Source organism: Neomonachus schauinslandi, chromosome 14 (assembly GCF_002201575.2).
Source record: "Neomonachus schauinslandi chromosome 14, ASM220157v2, whole genome shotgun sequence".
In the NCBI taxonomy this organism is placed as follows: Eukaryota; Metazoa; Chordata; class Mammalia; order Carnivora; family Phocidae; genus Neomonachus; species Neomonachus schauinslandi.
The window spans coordinates 91,212,088-91,228,455 of record NC_058416.1 but is presented as its reverse complement, the minus strand read 5'-3'; the positions used below and the strand labels follow the sequence as shown (position 1 = coordinate 91,228,455).

The 16,368-nt window shown below is 48.7% G+C and overlaps 1 protein-coding gene across 1 annotated transcript; it reads right to left on the bottom strand.

Annotated features, from left to right (window-relative positions):
- Positions 1-314: 314 nt before the first annotated feature.
- On the bottom strand, positions 315-16,018 carry LOC123326622 (splicing factor, suppressor of white-apricot homolog). Its single transcript, XM_044920899.1, has 7 exons — positions 15,666-16,018; positions 12,919-13,088; positions 12,205-12,336; positions 7,991-8,076; positions 2,062-2,287; positions 842-948; positions 315-448 (listed from the first exon to the last, which is right to left on the bottom strand). The coding sequence occupies exons 1-7, from the start codon at positions 15,881-15,883 to the stop codon at positions 317-319; spliced, it is 1,071 nt and encodes a 356-aa protein (XP_044776834.1). The 5' UTR covers positions 15,884-16,018; the 3' UTR covers positions 315-316.
- Positions 16,019-16,368: the final 350 nt, after the last annotated feature.

The window sequence follows — 16,368 nt, the reverse complement described above, 5'->3', positions numbered from 1 at the left end:
TGCAACACCGTCCTGTCTGTGCGGGTCAAAGGGAGGCACCAGGCACGGCTTCTTGCGGGGGGGAAGCAGGGGTCTTCAAAGAAAGGCAAAGTCCCCGAGCACCTGCTTTCCTCCCCTACCCTTCTGTTCATCCTTCCTGGAAGGCAGAGCTGATGCTGGACACGGAGCAGCCGTTCGTCAACATTAGGTGACACACAACAGGATGAGGCCACGTGCCGAGGATGGCTAACCATTAAGACCCGAGTGACTGAGTCCTCCCAGCACCTCCACCAGACGTGGGCTGCAGGCCGGGAGGCGCACAGTGAGGTACTCACAGTCAGCGGTGTACTCGACCTGGGAGGGCTGCACGGTGCCATCTGCCGCGGGGGGGGGTGGGGGCGGGGCTGTCAGCCTGGGCTTTACGGACCAGCACGGCAAGGGGGTGATCCGGGTCCACCACCTTCAGAGGCTGCAGACAGAGAGGATGCATGATCACACCGTTTCCCGGACCCTGAGTCACGGAGAACTCTTTTGCGGCCAAAGAAGGCTCAACTTAAGGGCTTGGTGGACGTGCTTGAGGAAACCCTCGGCATGCATACAGAGAGGGCCTGACTGTGGCCATGCGTGAGCCCCAGAGGAAGCGAGGGGACAGATGGCTTCCATCCTCTAGTAACCACTCGGGAAAGGAAGGAGGGGTGGGCAGGACTGTACTGCCACAGATAAAAGTGAGCCACCAATCAAACAATGAAAATGCAAAAGAGACTTTGATGATAAGATACAAAAGAAATGGCTGCTTCATGATTTCCCAAAACTAGACTAGCAGCAGTTTTGTTACAGTATAAAAAATACAGAAGATCAAAACCTTCATCAGCTCCTCCAGGCGGTTACACTTCTTGGAAGCAAAGAGAGACGGGTGCAGGTAACTCCCATCTCCTTCATCATCGTCATCATCAGAGCTGACCCCCGACTCTGGAAAGCAAAAGTGTGTTTCAAGATTCTGGTGTGTGCGGAGAGACAGGGCACAGATACATGATGGGAACACTCAGAAGCAGACAAAGACAGGGCTGCTGGTAACCGTGCAGCAGTTATCTGCTGGAGAGCACCTCTGGGGAACAGCCCCTGGAGCGCCACTGCCCAACTGCTCAGTGGAAAGCAGGGGACAGAGATAGGCAAGTGCCGCGGGCCCAGCCAGCACAGCCGTCCAGAGCTCACTAGTCTGGAGCCACCGCGTTTTAATTTTCTAGAAAAAAGGCAAAAATCCTGATTGATGAAAGGTAGAACAACGGCAACCGATACTTTAAAAAACTAACTGTGGAGAAAATGAGATCTGTAAAAGCAAGGTTTGTACAAATGATTCTGAAAATCATGTTTCAGCTCAAGAGAAAAAATTCAATGGCAGACATGTACAGACTGCTGTCCCTGCACATTTTTCAAAAGAGTTAACTGGGCTTTGTGGAAAGAATTCCCAATTTAGATATTTAATAAAAACAACAGATCATGGTAGAGATGAATAAAAAAAGGGAGTAAAGCTGACCGCTCCATTTCTGTGCGCACGGCTGGGACCACCCCAGGAAGCAGATTTACTCTTTTCTCCAGGAAACGTGAAACAGCCAAAACGAGAGGAAAAATTTCCAAACCAGATGATTATGTTCTGATAGCATCAATATTTAATTACATTTCACTATCTATGTAAATACTAATTAAGAATCTAGTGTATTTCTGGGGCGCCTGGGTGGCTCAGTCGTTGAGCGTCTGCCTTCGGCTCAGGTCGTGATCCCAGGGTCCTGGGATCGAGCCCCGCATCGGGCTCCCTGCTCAGCGGGAAGCCTGCTTCTCCCTCTCCCCCTCCCCCTGCTTGTGTTCTCTCTCTCGTTGTCTCTCTCTCTGTCAAATAAATAAATAAAATCTTTAAAAAAAAAAAAAAATCTAGTGTATTTCCAAGATCTACTCAAGAAGTGCTTTACCCCATCTAATCAGCATGCCTTAGTGACGGCATAAACATTCCGGAAATACTGCCGTGCAGGCTTATCCCCTCCCAGAGGCCGCCCAGCACAGACCCCGTGTCCACACAGTCTCACATACTCTTTTTCTCTTCGTTTCTGTTTTCCGCCAGCACCGTATAGCGTCCTTCTTTCATGGCTTTCTGGATGAATTTGTAGTAGGGGTTGAGGTAGTGATCAAAGCGTAGAAAGTCGAATTGAGAGTTTCGGGCCTGCTTGGCTTTCAGCATTATTTCAAACTGTGCTCCCTGTTTGCACACGAAATTGGCTGTGCGCTCAATGATAGCATGCATTTTGGCTGTTGGTGGCTATGAAAAAACATACATATTCACGTGATCAATTTTTCCTCTTTTTTCACTGGCCACATGACTTAAAACACACACAAAAAAACTGGCTTTACTGTCAATTATATGAAATAAGAGACATTTCAAGGGGCACCTGGATGGCTCAGTTAAGTGGCCGACTCCTGATTTCGGCTCAGGTTATGATCTCAGGGTCATGAGACGGAGCCCCATGTTGGGCTCTGTGCTCAGCGGGGAGTCTGTCCCTCTCCCTCTGTTCCTCTCGACTTGAGCTTTCTCTCTCTCTAATAAAATCTTAAAAAAAAAAAAGAGAGACACTTCAGTCGCAAGAGCCCAGTTTGAACAGCCCTGGTTCCAAGACACTTTGGTCTATTTCTGGATTCTGCAGTATTTCATGGGGAGAAAACTCACGGACCGAGGCAGGCCACTCCAGCTTTGAGGAGAACTGACTCGAGGCAATCTTTTTTACACCAAGTCACTGTACCTCCACAGTAACCAGGTTCTGTGATGGGGCTGGAGGCTGTGAACCCTCAGAAGCTGTATGCAAGTTATGTACATATGCACGTTTCTAGGGAGGGGGTACACGTTCACCAAGTTTCTCAAGTGTCTACACATCACTCCTCTTTCCTTCTTAGCTGGGGCTAGATTTCATAGCTTGGGAAACAGCCTTTTTGGACATGTGAGGAAAGCCCCATGCTCTCTCCTGCTCCTGTACCTAACTCGTCTCCACAGCACGCGGGTGTGGTCTGGCCAGAACAGGGAGGGTCTTACCCACAGGGACAGAGTGCACCATCTTGCTGCCTCCAAGTGAGGAGGTTACTACTAGGAACCAGACCCTGCCAGCGCTGCTGTTACTTCTACTACATGACACGCTTGGCATTTCCCACCCACAAATGGAGCTCGTCAGACCAGGTGCCGAAAGCCATACTCCAAAAATACTTTTAATAATAACGAAGAGATTAACACTTGGAAATTACATGCAAATAATGTGGGAAATTATTCATTAAAAATGGGCAGTTAACTATTCAAGATGCTTTCTGTAATTCCAGAACCACATCCTTCATAAAACATAAATGCCTTAACTCTTAAATTTAATTCCTGAACTAATACTTTGAAGTCCTTCACACTTAAACAGGATAAGTACCTACAATTAAAGTTATTTATTGATTCCAAAATAAACTAGATTCCATGTCAAAGGTCTACTGTGCCTGGAGTATGGATCCTGAGGCAGATTTTCAATGGCTTGGGTGAACAGCATGATTAATCTTCGACTGTGTTCCACGCACGTGTCGATCATTAACAGTGAATTCAGAACAGTGACCTTGAAAGGAAGCTACAATCGCCTCCATGGAGAGGCATTCTCTGCTGACCAAACTAACCTGCTGTTTTAAAATCTCCTAAAAGGAGGCCTATTTATGATACGACATCATGGTAAAAAGACAGTGGCCACAAAGCGTGGTGAGAAACAGAGCACGTGGTGAGCATACTTCTGGACCTGCTCCCAGAGCAAGTGGATAACATACCAACACCTGGTGTGGAAAATCTTTGCTCTCTTTATCACACTATTTTTACATCGATCTTTTCCTATTTAATACCACAAGTATCCCTACTATATAGTGGGATTTCAAGGACATACATACATATATGAGGTGTTACAAAAACTAATGATAAAAGGGGAAATACTTGTCTCACGTGGGCAAACCTTTGGTTTAAGAAAGTGACTGAGCCCAAGAAGGCAGGCTCACGCTTCCTCAGTCCTCCCAGATTACACTGACACAGCTCTAAAAACTGCACGGTAGACAGTGGGAAATGGTAGCATAGTATATGAGGTGAGAAAGCTCACGCCAGTGTCAGGTCTCCTAAGAGACCTGGACCAGAGCTCCTAAGAGCTCTGGAAAATGCTGGAGCTCAGATCCGAAGCAGGGGGACCAGGACGGGGTGGCACGGGAATGGAAGGCAGAGTGAAAAGTGAGGAGCCCCCGTAGCAGCTGGGCTGGCCCTCTCCTCTGCTACGATCAGGGGAGCAAAAATTAAATGCCCACTTCACTCACAGCCCAAAATAAATATCACATCAAGTCACAATTCAATTGTAAAAAAAATCCAAAAAACTATAAATGCAACGGTAGGAAACAGGATAATATTTTTAAAATCTTAGGGGGCGGGAAGGGACTTCAAAATAAAATTCAAAATCCTGGTGCTACAATGGGATCTAGTGATACGTGTGATCTACATTCTGCAAGGAAAGAGAGGTTGGGAGACAACGTACCTGGAGAACACGCATGCACGGCCCACATGGGGCACGCTCGCCACACGTGAACGGTGCTTAAAATCCCAAAGAAAAGGCAAGAACGCCACAGGATGCTTCCCATCCCCATCCCGTGGCAACAGAACCCCTGAATTATGATGACAATAACACTCTAATCCGAACAATCAGTGGGGCCTCAGCCCGAGGCGCAGAGCTCTGGAGCCGGGCCCGGGGCTGCAGGCCTGACCCTCACGTGCCTCCCTTGGGGCAGCTGCTCTGGCCTCCCTAGACCTCCAGGTGCCCTGCGCACTCAGGCTGACAAGGGCATCTGCTCCCCACGCCCTGGTGCTGTGAGGCCTGGGGACGGGAGCCACTCACGGCGTGTGGTGCCTGGTACACAGCACGCGGTCGGCACACGTCACCGCGGTGTTCCTACTCCAAGGGACGGAAATGTTGCGCACCATGGCGATCATACACTGAACCCTTCCCTGCTCGTCCTCTGGTTCATAAAGTGTGTTCAAAGGAGCGTGTTTCCCTTAGCAATAACTTCTACTGGGGTCTGTGGGGCAGCAGCACTCCCAGTCCCTGGGGCTGACCACAGGGATGCTCCCTCCACTTTCCCAGCGGTGCTCCGGGTGTGTGCCAGGTGTGGGGCACCAACACGACCCCACACAAGCAGGCACAGAGCAGGGCACACCCAGAACCAGGACCGGGTGCGTGCAGAGCTCAGGAGGTGACCAAGACGGGCAGCCAGGTCCCCGAGAAGGGGACAGGTGGCTGAAAACACAATGTTGGGACAAATGGCACCAGGCCACATATCCAGGGAGAAACACAAGAAAACACACACATAATCACTATGAAAAGCTAAAACAAAACTGTGAGGTCACTTTAGGGGGCCCGTGGGCTATGGAGCCAGGAGGGCCACCGCGGTGTTGTCGAGGACAGCACCAGCCTCGGCCCGTCTCGACTACCTGCCAACATCTGCCTCCCCGAGGGCCACGACTTCTAACTACTCCTTACTCTTCACACAAACCCCACAGACCCTATAATCATTAGACTCTAATCCAAAAGCCCAGTTTACACTCAAGAACCCTTGAGTGCCTTTCTTTTTTTTTTTCAAGATTTTATTTATTTGACAGAGACACAGCGAGAGAGGGAACACAAGCAGGGGGAGTGGAGAGGGAGAAGCGACGTGGGGCTCCATCCCAGGACCCTGGGACCATGACCTGAGCCGAAGGCAGACGCTTAACGGCTGAGCCACCCAGGCGCCCTGAGTGCCTGCTTTCTTTACCGAGTGGGGGCAGCCCCGCCGCATGGAGGCAGCATGCCCCCCCAACCTACAGACCACAAGTCCCGCTGCAAGCACCCCGTTTCACACCCCACCCCCCAGGGACATTGCAGTGCGAGTTGCAGACCACGAACTGCTGCCCCCAACTCCTGACACCAGGACGCAGGGAACCCTGTCCAGCAGCGCCCCGACAGCATTCAGACACGGTTTCCACAGAATCAAACCATTTCCTACTCAAGAGGCCGCTCTACAATATCACAAGAAACTCTTTAACATTAAGAAAGCAAATTACTAGGGCGCCTGGGTGGCTCAGACGGTTAAGCGTCTGCCTTCGGCTCAGGTCATGATCCCAGAGTCCTGGGATCGAGCCCCGCATCGGGCTCCCTGTTCCTTGGGAGCCTGCTTCTCCCTCTGCTTCTCTCTCTCTCTCATGAATAAATAAATAAAATCTTTAAAAAAAAAAAAAAAAGCAAATTACTATTCTGCTCTCCAACGGGTATCGACTATTTTTAGCTCCGGCAGACCATTAAATAGCTTAGTGATGCTTACTCTGGCTCAGAATACACAGCCATTAAATATTTTAATAAAAAGTAAACAACACAATAAAATCTATTATACTTCCACGTTTATATTTGCATAATAGTTTAAAAATAATCTTTCACATGAAAATAAATAAAATTCCACATAGTCAACCTTAAATAAAAGCTTTCAGCATTAAACATAGATAAGGGAGCAACCCATTTTTTTTTTTTTTTTTTTTAAGATTTTATTTATTTATTCATGAGAGACAGAGAGAGGGAGAGAAGCAGGCTCCCGCGGAGCAGGGAGCCCGATGCGGGGCTCGATCCCAGGACTCTGGGATCATGACCTGAGCTGAAGGCAGACGCTTAACCGACTGAGCCACCCAGGCGTCCCGGGAGCAACCTGTTTTTAATGGGTCTTTCACGTAGAATAAATAGCATGTTCCAGAACAAGTAGGAAGATAATCCAGAACAATACACAGAAAGCATATTAACACAAGTCTTAGACTATCAAACATTCAAATGACACTTTCAGCTTTAACTGAATGCTGGAAACAGGGAAGCAAACATAAGCAGTAATTCCACTCAGCAAAATCCACATTTTTACTCCTACTTGCACAAACACTGAGAAAGCGAAGGAAGGAGAGGGTGTGAGTGTGTAAATGCAGTAAGTGACGGGGTGGAGGCTCTGCCGCCTGCCATCGACACATGAAAACAGGGGCCAGAACCTTCCACGAACAGTTTGGCCCCCTGTGCACCCAGAGGCTCAGAACCCAGGGCACAAGAAGAACCTAGGACACCTGTGTCCATGGCGCTAGAAATCCAGTCAGGAAAAACCACACCGAGCACCAATTTCCACCCCTCCCCGCCGAGTGTGCACATGCAACACTCCAACCGCTCCGGCCCACCACCCGCACGGCCACGGTCTTCTCCCCCTGTGGAAGGGGGACGGGCACAGAAGCTGGTGTACGGGGCTGTCGACACTCCAGGACAGCGCCGGGAGCGCAGGAGGCCCCCAGGGACACCCACTGCAGCTCAGCCTGAACCTCACAAGATGCAGCTGGAATAGCGGTGTGAAGGGAGGGTGAACCACTCAGCTCTGCTAGGCTCGAGCTGCAGAGCACTCAGGCCAAGAGGAGTCCCACACAGGTTTTCCTCCTGAGTGCCAGGCGGCCTGGAGATGCCACCGGGCCTTCATCACAAGGGACAGGAAGCCCGGGTGCAAGAGCAGCAAGGTAAGGTAAAGACATTTCCCTTAAGTGCCCGCCAAAGCCAGGACAAAGCCACTTCCCTGCAAGCCACGCTGCCACGATTGAGACTGTTCTTATGTCTAAATGTGGCTAACAGTGTACCAGCAGCTCCCTCACCGCTCACTGACTCGGTTTCTCCATGCTGGTAAACGTGGGGGCTCAACTCTGTGACCTCCGAGAGCCAGCTACTCCAATCTCTGATGCTCTGGTCTAGGGATTCTGCTGGAATTCCTCCCTTTTTCTTTGGAGGAGAACAGGTGGGGTGTGGTTTTGTCTCCATGAACTCACAGATCATTTGAAGGTATTACGAACTTACAGGGCCGTCATGGCTATGCCAGGGCTACCCGGTGCTCCCAACCCACACTGATAACAATGGGCAGTATCGTGAACACCAAGCACACGTACCAGCTCCACGTCAGGCGGCACGTTCAGCCCCAGAGGGGCAATGAAAGGCTCCTCGTTTTCCTCTATGTTTTCAGCCTCATTTTTTTCTGTATAAAAAGAAAATATAAAACTTCAGAACAATGACCAGGAAGGAAGGCGGCCACCGCCACGAATGGCGTTCCCTGGGTCTTCACCTTCCCATCACCACCTCTAGAAACACCTTCCCGTCTCCTCTTCCGCTCCAGCATGCACCAGTCGGGTTATGTTACCAAGCCCCAGAGGAGGCTACTGGGCACTGACTTCTCCTGGAGACCTGGCAGTGGGCGTCTCCCCACAACGTGCCCTGCTTAGCGGGCACTCAGACCGCTCCCAGCTCTGTGGTGTGTGTGTGTTTAACTGGCACTAAGACCCCGTCCGAGCTCTTTCTGCAGGAATCCCAGGGAGGCAGGCACAACACAGGTATTCAATGCCCAGACGGCGGGATGATTTCACCACCGAGTCGTAAAGCCCTAAAGTGTAACTGCCAAGACTTCTCCACCCACGCAAATGACCTCCCTGACTTTCCCATTTCCATCTACAAACAGCTCTGTCCACCGAGTGTCAGATGGGGCTCTGCACGTCAAAATTTCCCGAATCAGAAGGTACCTGCGTACCTTGCAATCACTCAGGTGATCACCTACTTAAAAGGACACAGTGAGGGCACGTGGGTGGCTCAGTTGGTTGGGCAACTGCCTTTGGCTCGGGTCATGATCCTCAAGTCTCAGGACTGAGTCCCGCACTGGGCTCCCTGCTCAGTGGGGCATCTGCTTCTCCCTCTAGCCCTCCCCCCTCATGCTCTCTCTCTCTCAAATAAATAAAAATCTTTTTAAAAAAGGACATAGTGAAATGTACAAAAACCTAATAGAAAACTTATCAAAGCTAACATTACAAAGAATTTTAATACCTACTAGGTTTTCTGTCAAAAAAATAACATTAAGTAAACATGAAATCTTCATCAAAGCCAATGTTTCCACCACATGTGGTTTCCTGATGAGATGAACAATTTTGAACGTTTTCTATCAAACCTAATTCTTCTACGAAGCCAAGGAGGAACTGTAAGCAGGTTTCATCGTACCTAAAAACCTGGGTATTCTAGTCTGAGGAGATCCAGGTGGATTATAAATTCCTAAGTAAGAATTATTTAACACCGTCCCACCTGTTTCTACTTACGTACCCTTATTCTCCCCCAAGAACCAGAGACTCACTCGGGCCTGACAGCTTCCTGTGATCAGCAGCTCCCCTGCCCAGCAGCAGGGACCAAACAGCCCAGCGCAGCTGGAGGACACCGGACACCCCGGTCTGCAACAGGTCAAGTAGCACCTTCAAATCTCACAGTCTCCTTGGGCACGGTGCCAAAGGTGTGCTTATCAAAGCACAACGTTTACTCTGTCTCCCTAACATGACAAAATGATGGAAATTTTTCTCTTAAACAGCTTGCCATCGTGTGCTGCTGCTCATGAAGTAAAGGAGCCCAAATCAAGAGCTGTTTGGAACACGGAGGTTACACAGAGCTGCTCTGTCCTTACACACACCTTAATTTGCAGAAAAATAGCTTTAGTAGCACAGAACAAAATACAACCATTACAATACTCAGATTCAAATAAATTCAAATCCTCTTTTTTCATAAAAAAGATCTTTAATAATGATAAAAAAAAACCCACAGGAAAATCACGAGAATCTTCCATGTGGAAGGAACAGGGGGTGACGCACAGACACAAAGACGCTCACAGCATGAAGCTTAAAATGCCCCAAAAGGCCAGGACAATATGGCAACTTTGAAAATCAAGGATTATTTAAACCCATTGATGGCTCTGGAAAACCAAAAAAGCCTTTTTTTTTTTAGTAATGCGACACTGAAGTAAAACCTCCCTGTCAGTGGTACTGGGTACCAACCTGAATTCTACCAAGTGGCATTTTACCTACATTAGCATCAGCGAAGCACAAAAAGCCAAGATGTAAGTTTCACATGGGCCCGACTTTCATTAAAAAAATTAATCCGCAGGGCGCCTGCGTGGCTTAGTCGGTTGAGCGCTGGCTCTTCATTTCAGCTCAGGTCAGATCTCAGGTCCTGGGATCTGGCCCCGCACTGGGCTCCCCGCTCAGCGAGGAGTCTGCTGCAGATTCTTCCTGTCCCTAGGCCCCTCCCGGATGTGCGTGCTCTAGCACTCTCTCTCAAATAAACGTATCTTAAAAAAACGTAATCAGCATATAAAGCAAAGTCCTGAGAATGTGATTACAGAAATAAATAAAATTTATAAAATAGTAAAAGAGAACTTAAAGAGAAAGCACACTAAAACTTCGAAGAGAAACTAAATCACATTGAAATTCTTAAAATTCAGTAATTGTAAAGGAGTTTAATTACACAGAGACAATATCCGACACGCCTAACAGGGGTCGGCAACTTTCTGGACGTTGCCCGATGGTAAGCATTTCTGGCCACACGCGGCCTGCGGGCCAACTGCTCGACTCCGCCACTGAGCCACAAAGGCTGCCACAAGCCTGGGTGGCTGAGCGCCCATGAAACTTCAGACCAACCTGTGGTTGGGCCGGCGGTGGCAGGAGGCTGATCCCTAATCGAGAATGTTAAGAAATTCATATTATGGATTTTTCCAAAGTTGTCCCTTGATCTTGCAAAAGACACTGGGCCTTTACAAACTTCCATTCTCATGTATGAAGTTATATAGTATGTACTCCTTCCTTCTGATCAAAAATACGACGTATTTAAAGCAGACATAATGTACGCAGTTCGGGAACAAACCAACAGAATCTCAACTATCCAGAACCCTAACAGAGGTAATTCACTGTGGATAAAGGAATGAGTGCTTACTTCTTGGACCTGCAAGAACATCTCCACTAGTCCTAACTTCTGAAGGTGTGAAACGCCGTAACGAGGCTTTAACGGAACAGTCTTCGCAGAAAGTCTTCGCAGGCCCCTAGGACACAGCTGGACAATAGTGACTGCTGCCCACGAGGTAAAGAGCAGGATGAGGGGAAGGGCAACAAGGAAGCATCTGTGCAAGACACCCTACATCCCGTCAAGGCGACCCCCGCCCGTGAAGGGGGCAGGAGATCCCCACGCGGCCGCACCAGGCTGGGCGGACCACGTTGTAACATCAAGCTGACATAACCACTACGGACTTGTCAGGAGGTTTGTAACTGAAGGAGAAACCAATTAAGTCCCAAATAACTGTCAGCTCTGAAACGAAATCCCTATACGATGTGATTCTACTTTATTAAACATTCGTGTAGTTTCTAAAGTTAGAGTTCTCCTTCCCTTTAATATTTTTATTTATTTATTTAAAGTAAGCTCCACACCCAACGTGGAGCTAGCACTCACGACCCTGAGACTGAGAGTCACATGCTCTACGACTGAGCCAGCCGGGTGCCCCATACAGTTCTCCGTCCCCTTAAACAGAATGTCCTGAACATACTGATCTAGCCTTGAAGTTTCCAGTTCGTGTTATCGTTATTGATAGTTAATGTCTGATTACTATGCAAGGCTGTAATAAACTGTGCTCTCAGGGCTTACCAAAGTGACTGAGGATATCTGTTCCTGCACTCGCGAGTCCAGATATTTTGGGGGCACTACTTTTTTATATTGAAAGTTCCTAGAGTTAAACCAGAAGAGTATGATCTTAAAATCTCCCATTTTATATAAACATTACTGCACAACACCGCACGGGTGTGTGTGTTGTGGGTCCTACCAAGTCTAACTGGGAGGTCTCAGGCTCGTCTCTGCTGATCAGCAAGTGACTTCACAGGCGTCCTGCTGAGCCTTGTCATTATTTTAGCTGTGGGGTGATGTGAAGCAGGAGGTTCACACGAGGGTAGTTAACGCCTATCCTGTAAGGTAACACTCGCCCGTGAGAACAAATCACCACGTGTATCAACTCATGTATCATCAGTTAAGAAACAAAGATCCAGAGTGAGTAATTCCAGTTACCCGAGTCAAAGAGAAATACGTGGAAGGCATCTAGATCCAATGCAGACAAGGGCCTGCATTCAGTTTCCACCTCCAGGAACGCTTCATTTTCTCGTTCCTAGTTTGTTCTACCCTAAGACGGAGTTCCGCTAACGCTGTCTGTGTCACGGTGAGGTTCCCGTTACTCAGCGTCCACGCCCCTACTGTGAAGGCCGTGCTGCTACGTGTGCGGGATGCCGCCAGCCGCGTGTCACGCCGGCAGCCCCCCCCTCACCTCTCTGTTTGGAGGGCTCCTCCTCCTCTGTCGGCTCCGACGGGTCATAATAGTCACTGCCGTAAGTGAATCCCACCGCGTTATAGCTCCCATCCTCCGCCAGCGCTTCACTCAATCGCTTGTATTCTTCCTCTTGAATAAAAATGAGAATTTTATTAACAAAAATGGAAACTTACTGAGAAAAATCTTACATATTTCTAAAGTTGTAGCTATCAGTAAAGCATACAACACACTTTTTTCAACCTCTTTTTGAGGCAAACGTGTTTTTACAAATTCACACCTCACATCTAATAACATGGACTCTCTTGCCAGTACATGTTTACCACAGTTAGCAGAACACACGTCTTTTGTGGAAAATTTCTTCCTGCTGAGAAATTTGGGGATTAAGAACTGTATTAAAGATTGTTAAGGCAAAGACAAGAACATCAATTTTAGTTTATACGATACTGTTAAAGAAGAACAGTTAAAGAGTTTGGTTTTTGTTTTTTCAAATCCCAGTCTGCCCTCAAAAGCTGGGAAAATTCTTTGTGGCTCTATATATAAACTATCCTGAGGTCCTCTCAGAACGCAAAGACTCCTGTTTTTCCAATCCACTGGGTACTGTCAAGATAATATCAGAAAGAGTGAGTATAAAAAAATGAATGGGAGTAAATTTTAAATACTTAAAAAATTTTAAAAAGTTTGTTGCTTAAGTAAGTTTTTCTTGAGCAGTACCTTGCCTTGCCTCCTCCTCAAGCAAGTCCGTATGCAAGGCTAAATACCTCTCTTCATCACACAGGGCATCTATTCGTGCCTCCTCTTCAGAGAGCTGGTAATCTCGGTTCCATGTGGAATACTCAGCATCGTACTCAGAAAGGTCATGCAGGTGACCGCGCCCATCATATCTGTAATATGAACACGCTGGTCAATGGAAAGAAGTTAATGTCTAGGTTGGTTTGTGTGTGATGTTTTATATACATACTTACCGATTAAAACAAAGAAATAAAAATATTAAAACAAACATAAAAAATCTTCTCAGATTTATATTTAATTTGGCTAGTCATAGCTCACCTACTTTTAAAAACTCAAGTTATTGTAACAAAGTCTAAATTCCTTTGTATAATATGACAAAAGTTGTAATTAAAGGTAAACAACCCTTTAATAGCATAAATGGTGCTCACTTCACTAGCAGTGCTTACCGTTTATGGTTTGCTCAACCATTCAATGCCATTTGCAAAAAAAATAAAAATAAAAAATTTTTTTTTCTGAAAAGTCAAATATAGCTTACATTCACACAAACCGAATACATAAATACCTATCCGTAAGAACCCAACGGTCGAAATTTCCTCGCTTCTTTCTGCTAGTCCCGAACTCTCAGGAGAGATCTTCACCAAAGAAACTTGCGTCCATTGGAGGTAAAATCTTGGCTAGGCTCGCCCCCTAGCCACTTGGCTGAGGAAATAAGTGCTGGGTTATGTGATAGAGAGACACACATACATAGGAACAGTGACATATACGTGCAGTTTAAGGAGGTTCACTGGAAACAGAGCAAAACTATTAGCAGGTGCAGTATAAATATCTTCTTCTAAACTTTATACCCCCAGGAAATCACATACGTTAAGAAACATCCATGTTTATGTGCATGGACCAATAGGCACTTTAGCCAAATTAGAAATAAAGGCACTTTTTGCTATACTTCTAACATAAAGATTAAGTGAAGCTGCTGTCGATGTGCAATATCAAATAATAAATGAGTGATTTAGAAACACTCAGATTTAGGCTTGCAAAGACAAAGAGAGACAAACAAAAGTCTGCCTGACTTTTTAATGCTGACTTTTGCAATGAGGACCAAAAACTACTTAAATAAAAAAAGACATTTACAAGAAAAAAGGCCAAAATTCCAGAGTAGCCAAGTTATTGCACTTTATTAAATGTCAAAATTATTTTTGATGTAAACCTCCTTAACTTACAAATGTAGATCATTATTTGAAAATATTATACATGTACATGTGTAGCGTTTGCTCCCCATTAGTTTTGGAAGACCTCACTCCAATCATGTACAGAATGATATGGAAAACTGCATAAAGAGCTCAGACTTCATCGCTTACCAAACTTTAATAATAAATATCACAAGTAACACTTTGGAAAAGCAAGGTGCCTGACAACTCAGGCAACATCGATCGATAGAAACTATGGTTTAAAGGCACAGCATGTTTGAGCAGAGCATGGAGCGTCAGGTCCAGACCTGCTCTGGCAACCCTCCCTTCCAGAGTCACTGTTCTCTAGATCTAACTCCGAACGGCAACGTCAGGGATGGAAAAAGGCCTATTTGGTCATGAATGTGTCCATTCTGGCCAGCTCACAGGTCATCCCTACAGTCATGTCCCAGGGCTTTGCAGAATCCAGCTTTAATCAAACGACGGGCTTCCTTCACTCGGAGACACTATTCCACAGTTAAATGGCTGGTCATCGTTAGCTTTTCAGTCCGGGCCCCAGAAGCAGAGTTGCCAAACCGGCAAAAAAAAAAAAAAACCAAAGCAACAAACAAGAACCCCAAGGAGAAGGAAAGGGGGCCTGAAAATATGGGAGGGGACGGGAGCAAACAACCTACAGCATGTAATGCTGTCCTTTTCAAACCAAACATCTTTAGAAATCCCCCACCCCGGACCCCTCTGCCCAAAGCGGCTAAGCACCCCCCAGGGCGATTACCTAAAGCAGGTTTGATTTGAAAAGAAACACATCTGCATCCCAGTTCCGCCCTTAGGTTTTAGGAGACCGTGAAACCAGCCCTAAGAACACCACCTCTAAGAGCAAAGCCAGCGTCTGCCCAGGTCAACTGGCTTCCAATTGATCGGCAAATTCACCCTGGGTCTGAATCAAGTCAGGACACGTCAGATTATCCCAGGGTGGGGAGAAGGGCCTGGCGGAGTCAAAACGTCATGCCGGCAAACGGGGCGCTCCACAAGGAGGGCGCGGGGGCACACAAGTTCCAAGGCTAACTCTCGGGGTCCAAAAGGTTTTCTAACAGCGCGGCCTCAGCGTGCGATGTCTCGGGGTGCCCTCCCACCACGCGGAGCTGCGGGAGCGCCGCGGGCAGGAGGCAGCGCACGACCCCGCGGCAACGCCGGTCGGGAGAGGCCAGGGCACCGGCAGCTTCCGCCGCGCGGACGGGCGGGGTCGTGCGCTGGGGGCTCAGAGCTCCAGCGGAACCAGCGACCGGGGTGAGGGGTCGCGAGGGGCTGCAGGAGCAGAGACGATCCCTCCGGCGACACACGCGGCACGCAACTCCAGCCAGCGCCTTAGGGCAGGTTTCACCGTCCCCCTCCCTCCAGAACCGGGGGCACGTAAGGACAGAGGAGGGGGTCCCCCAGGTCCCGCTGGCTCCACAAAACCCCTTCCTAGTCCTGGCCACCAAGTCAACATCAGACGAAATCAAGCGGGCGAGGGAAGGGGAGGACCGGCGGGTGGGGGGAGGAACCGACCTGTCGATGAGGATCTTGTGGTCCCCCATCCAGGGGATGAGGTGCTGTCCCTGTTCCTGGGCCAGAGCCCGCTCGTCATCCCGGAACAGCTTGCAGGCATAGCCGAAGACCAGCAGCTCCACTCGGTTTCCCCCACCGCCGGCACCGCCGGGTCCGGCCTCCTCTTTCGCGCCGCTTTTCCTCTCGGTTTTGGCACGGCCTCCGCTCGCGCCGTACATGGCAGCGTCCCCGGCGTCCAGGCTGGTCCTCTTCTGCGCCGCGCGGATGTCCCCAATGCCTCCGCCTGGCCTACCCCCTCAGTCAAAAGCGCCGCATCCCGGCCCCAAACTCGACACGGCCGCCATAGCGGGCAACAAAATGGAGGAAGCGCAACTTCCGGCGAGGGGCAGCCCTACTTCCGGCGAGCAGATGCGGCAGATTCGCTACTCTTTGGAGCCGTTCGAGGCGCCACAAAGTATTTTGGCTCTAGCCTTCTGCATTCGGAGGCCTCGCCACGGTAGGAGCTGATGTAATCAAAGGACAGAGCGTGTGTAGGTTCGCTTTCTCCGACGGTTGTCCAGAGCAGTGGCGAAAGCGCGGCGCCGGGTTGCGCGCTACCTGCATCGGGCCGGCCGAGTGCGCGGCTCGCTGGGGCGGCCCCTCCCTGCGCCCGTGCGAGGTCTCCTGGTCTTCGCTGCCCCGGCCAGGGTCCGGGCCGAGGACT

What these genes read in the sequence shown, in the direction of transcription:
- LOC123326622 (XM_044920899.1), bottom strand. Translation starts at nt 15,883, where the DNA reads ATGTACGGCGCGAGCGGAGGCCGTGCCAAAACCGAGAGGAAAAGCGGC. An exon ending in TGAGGAGGAGGCAAGGCAAG is followed by an intron (nt 12,337 to 12,918) that starts GTACTGCTCAAG and finishes TTTTTATTCAAG; the next exon opens with AGGAAGAATACAAGCGATTG. An exon ending in GGAGCCCTCCAAACAGAGAG is followed by an intron (nt 8,077 to 12,204) that starts GTGAGGGGGGGG and finishes CTTTTTATACAG; the next exon opens with AAAAAAATGAGGCTGAAAAC.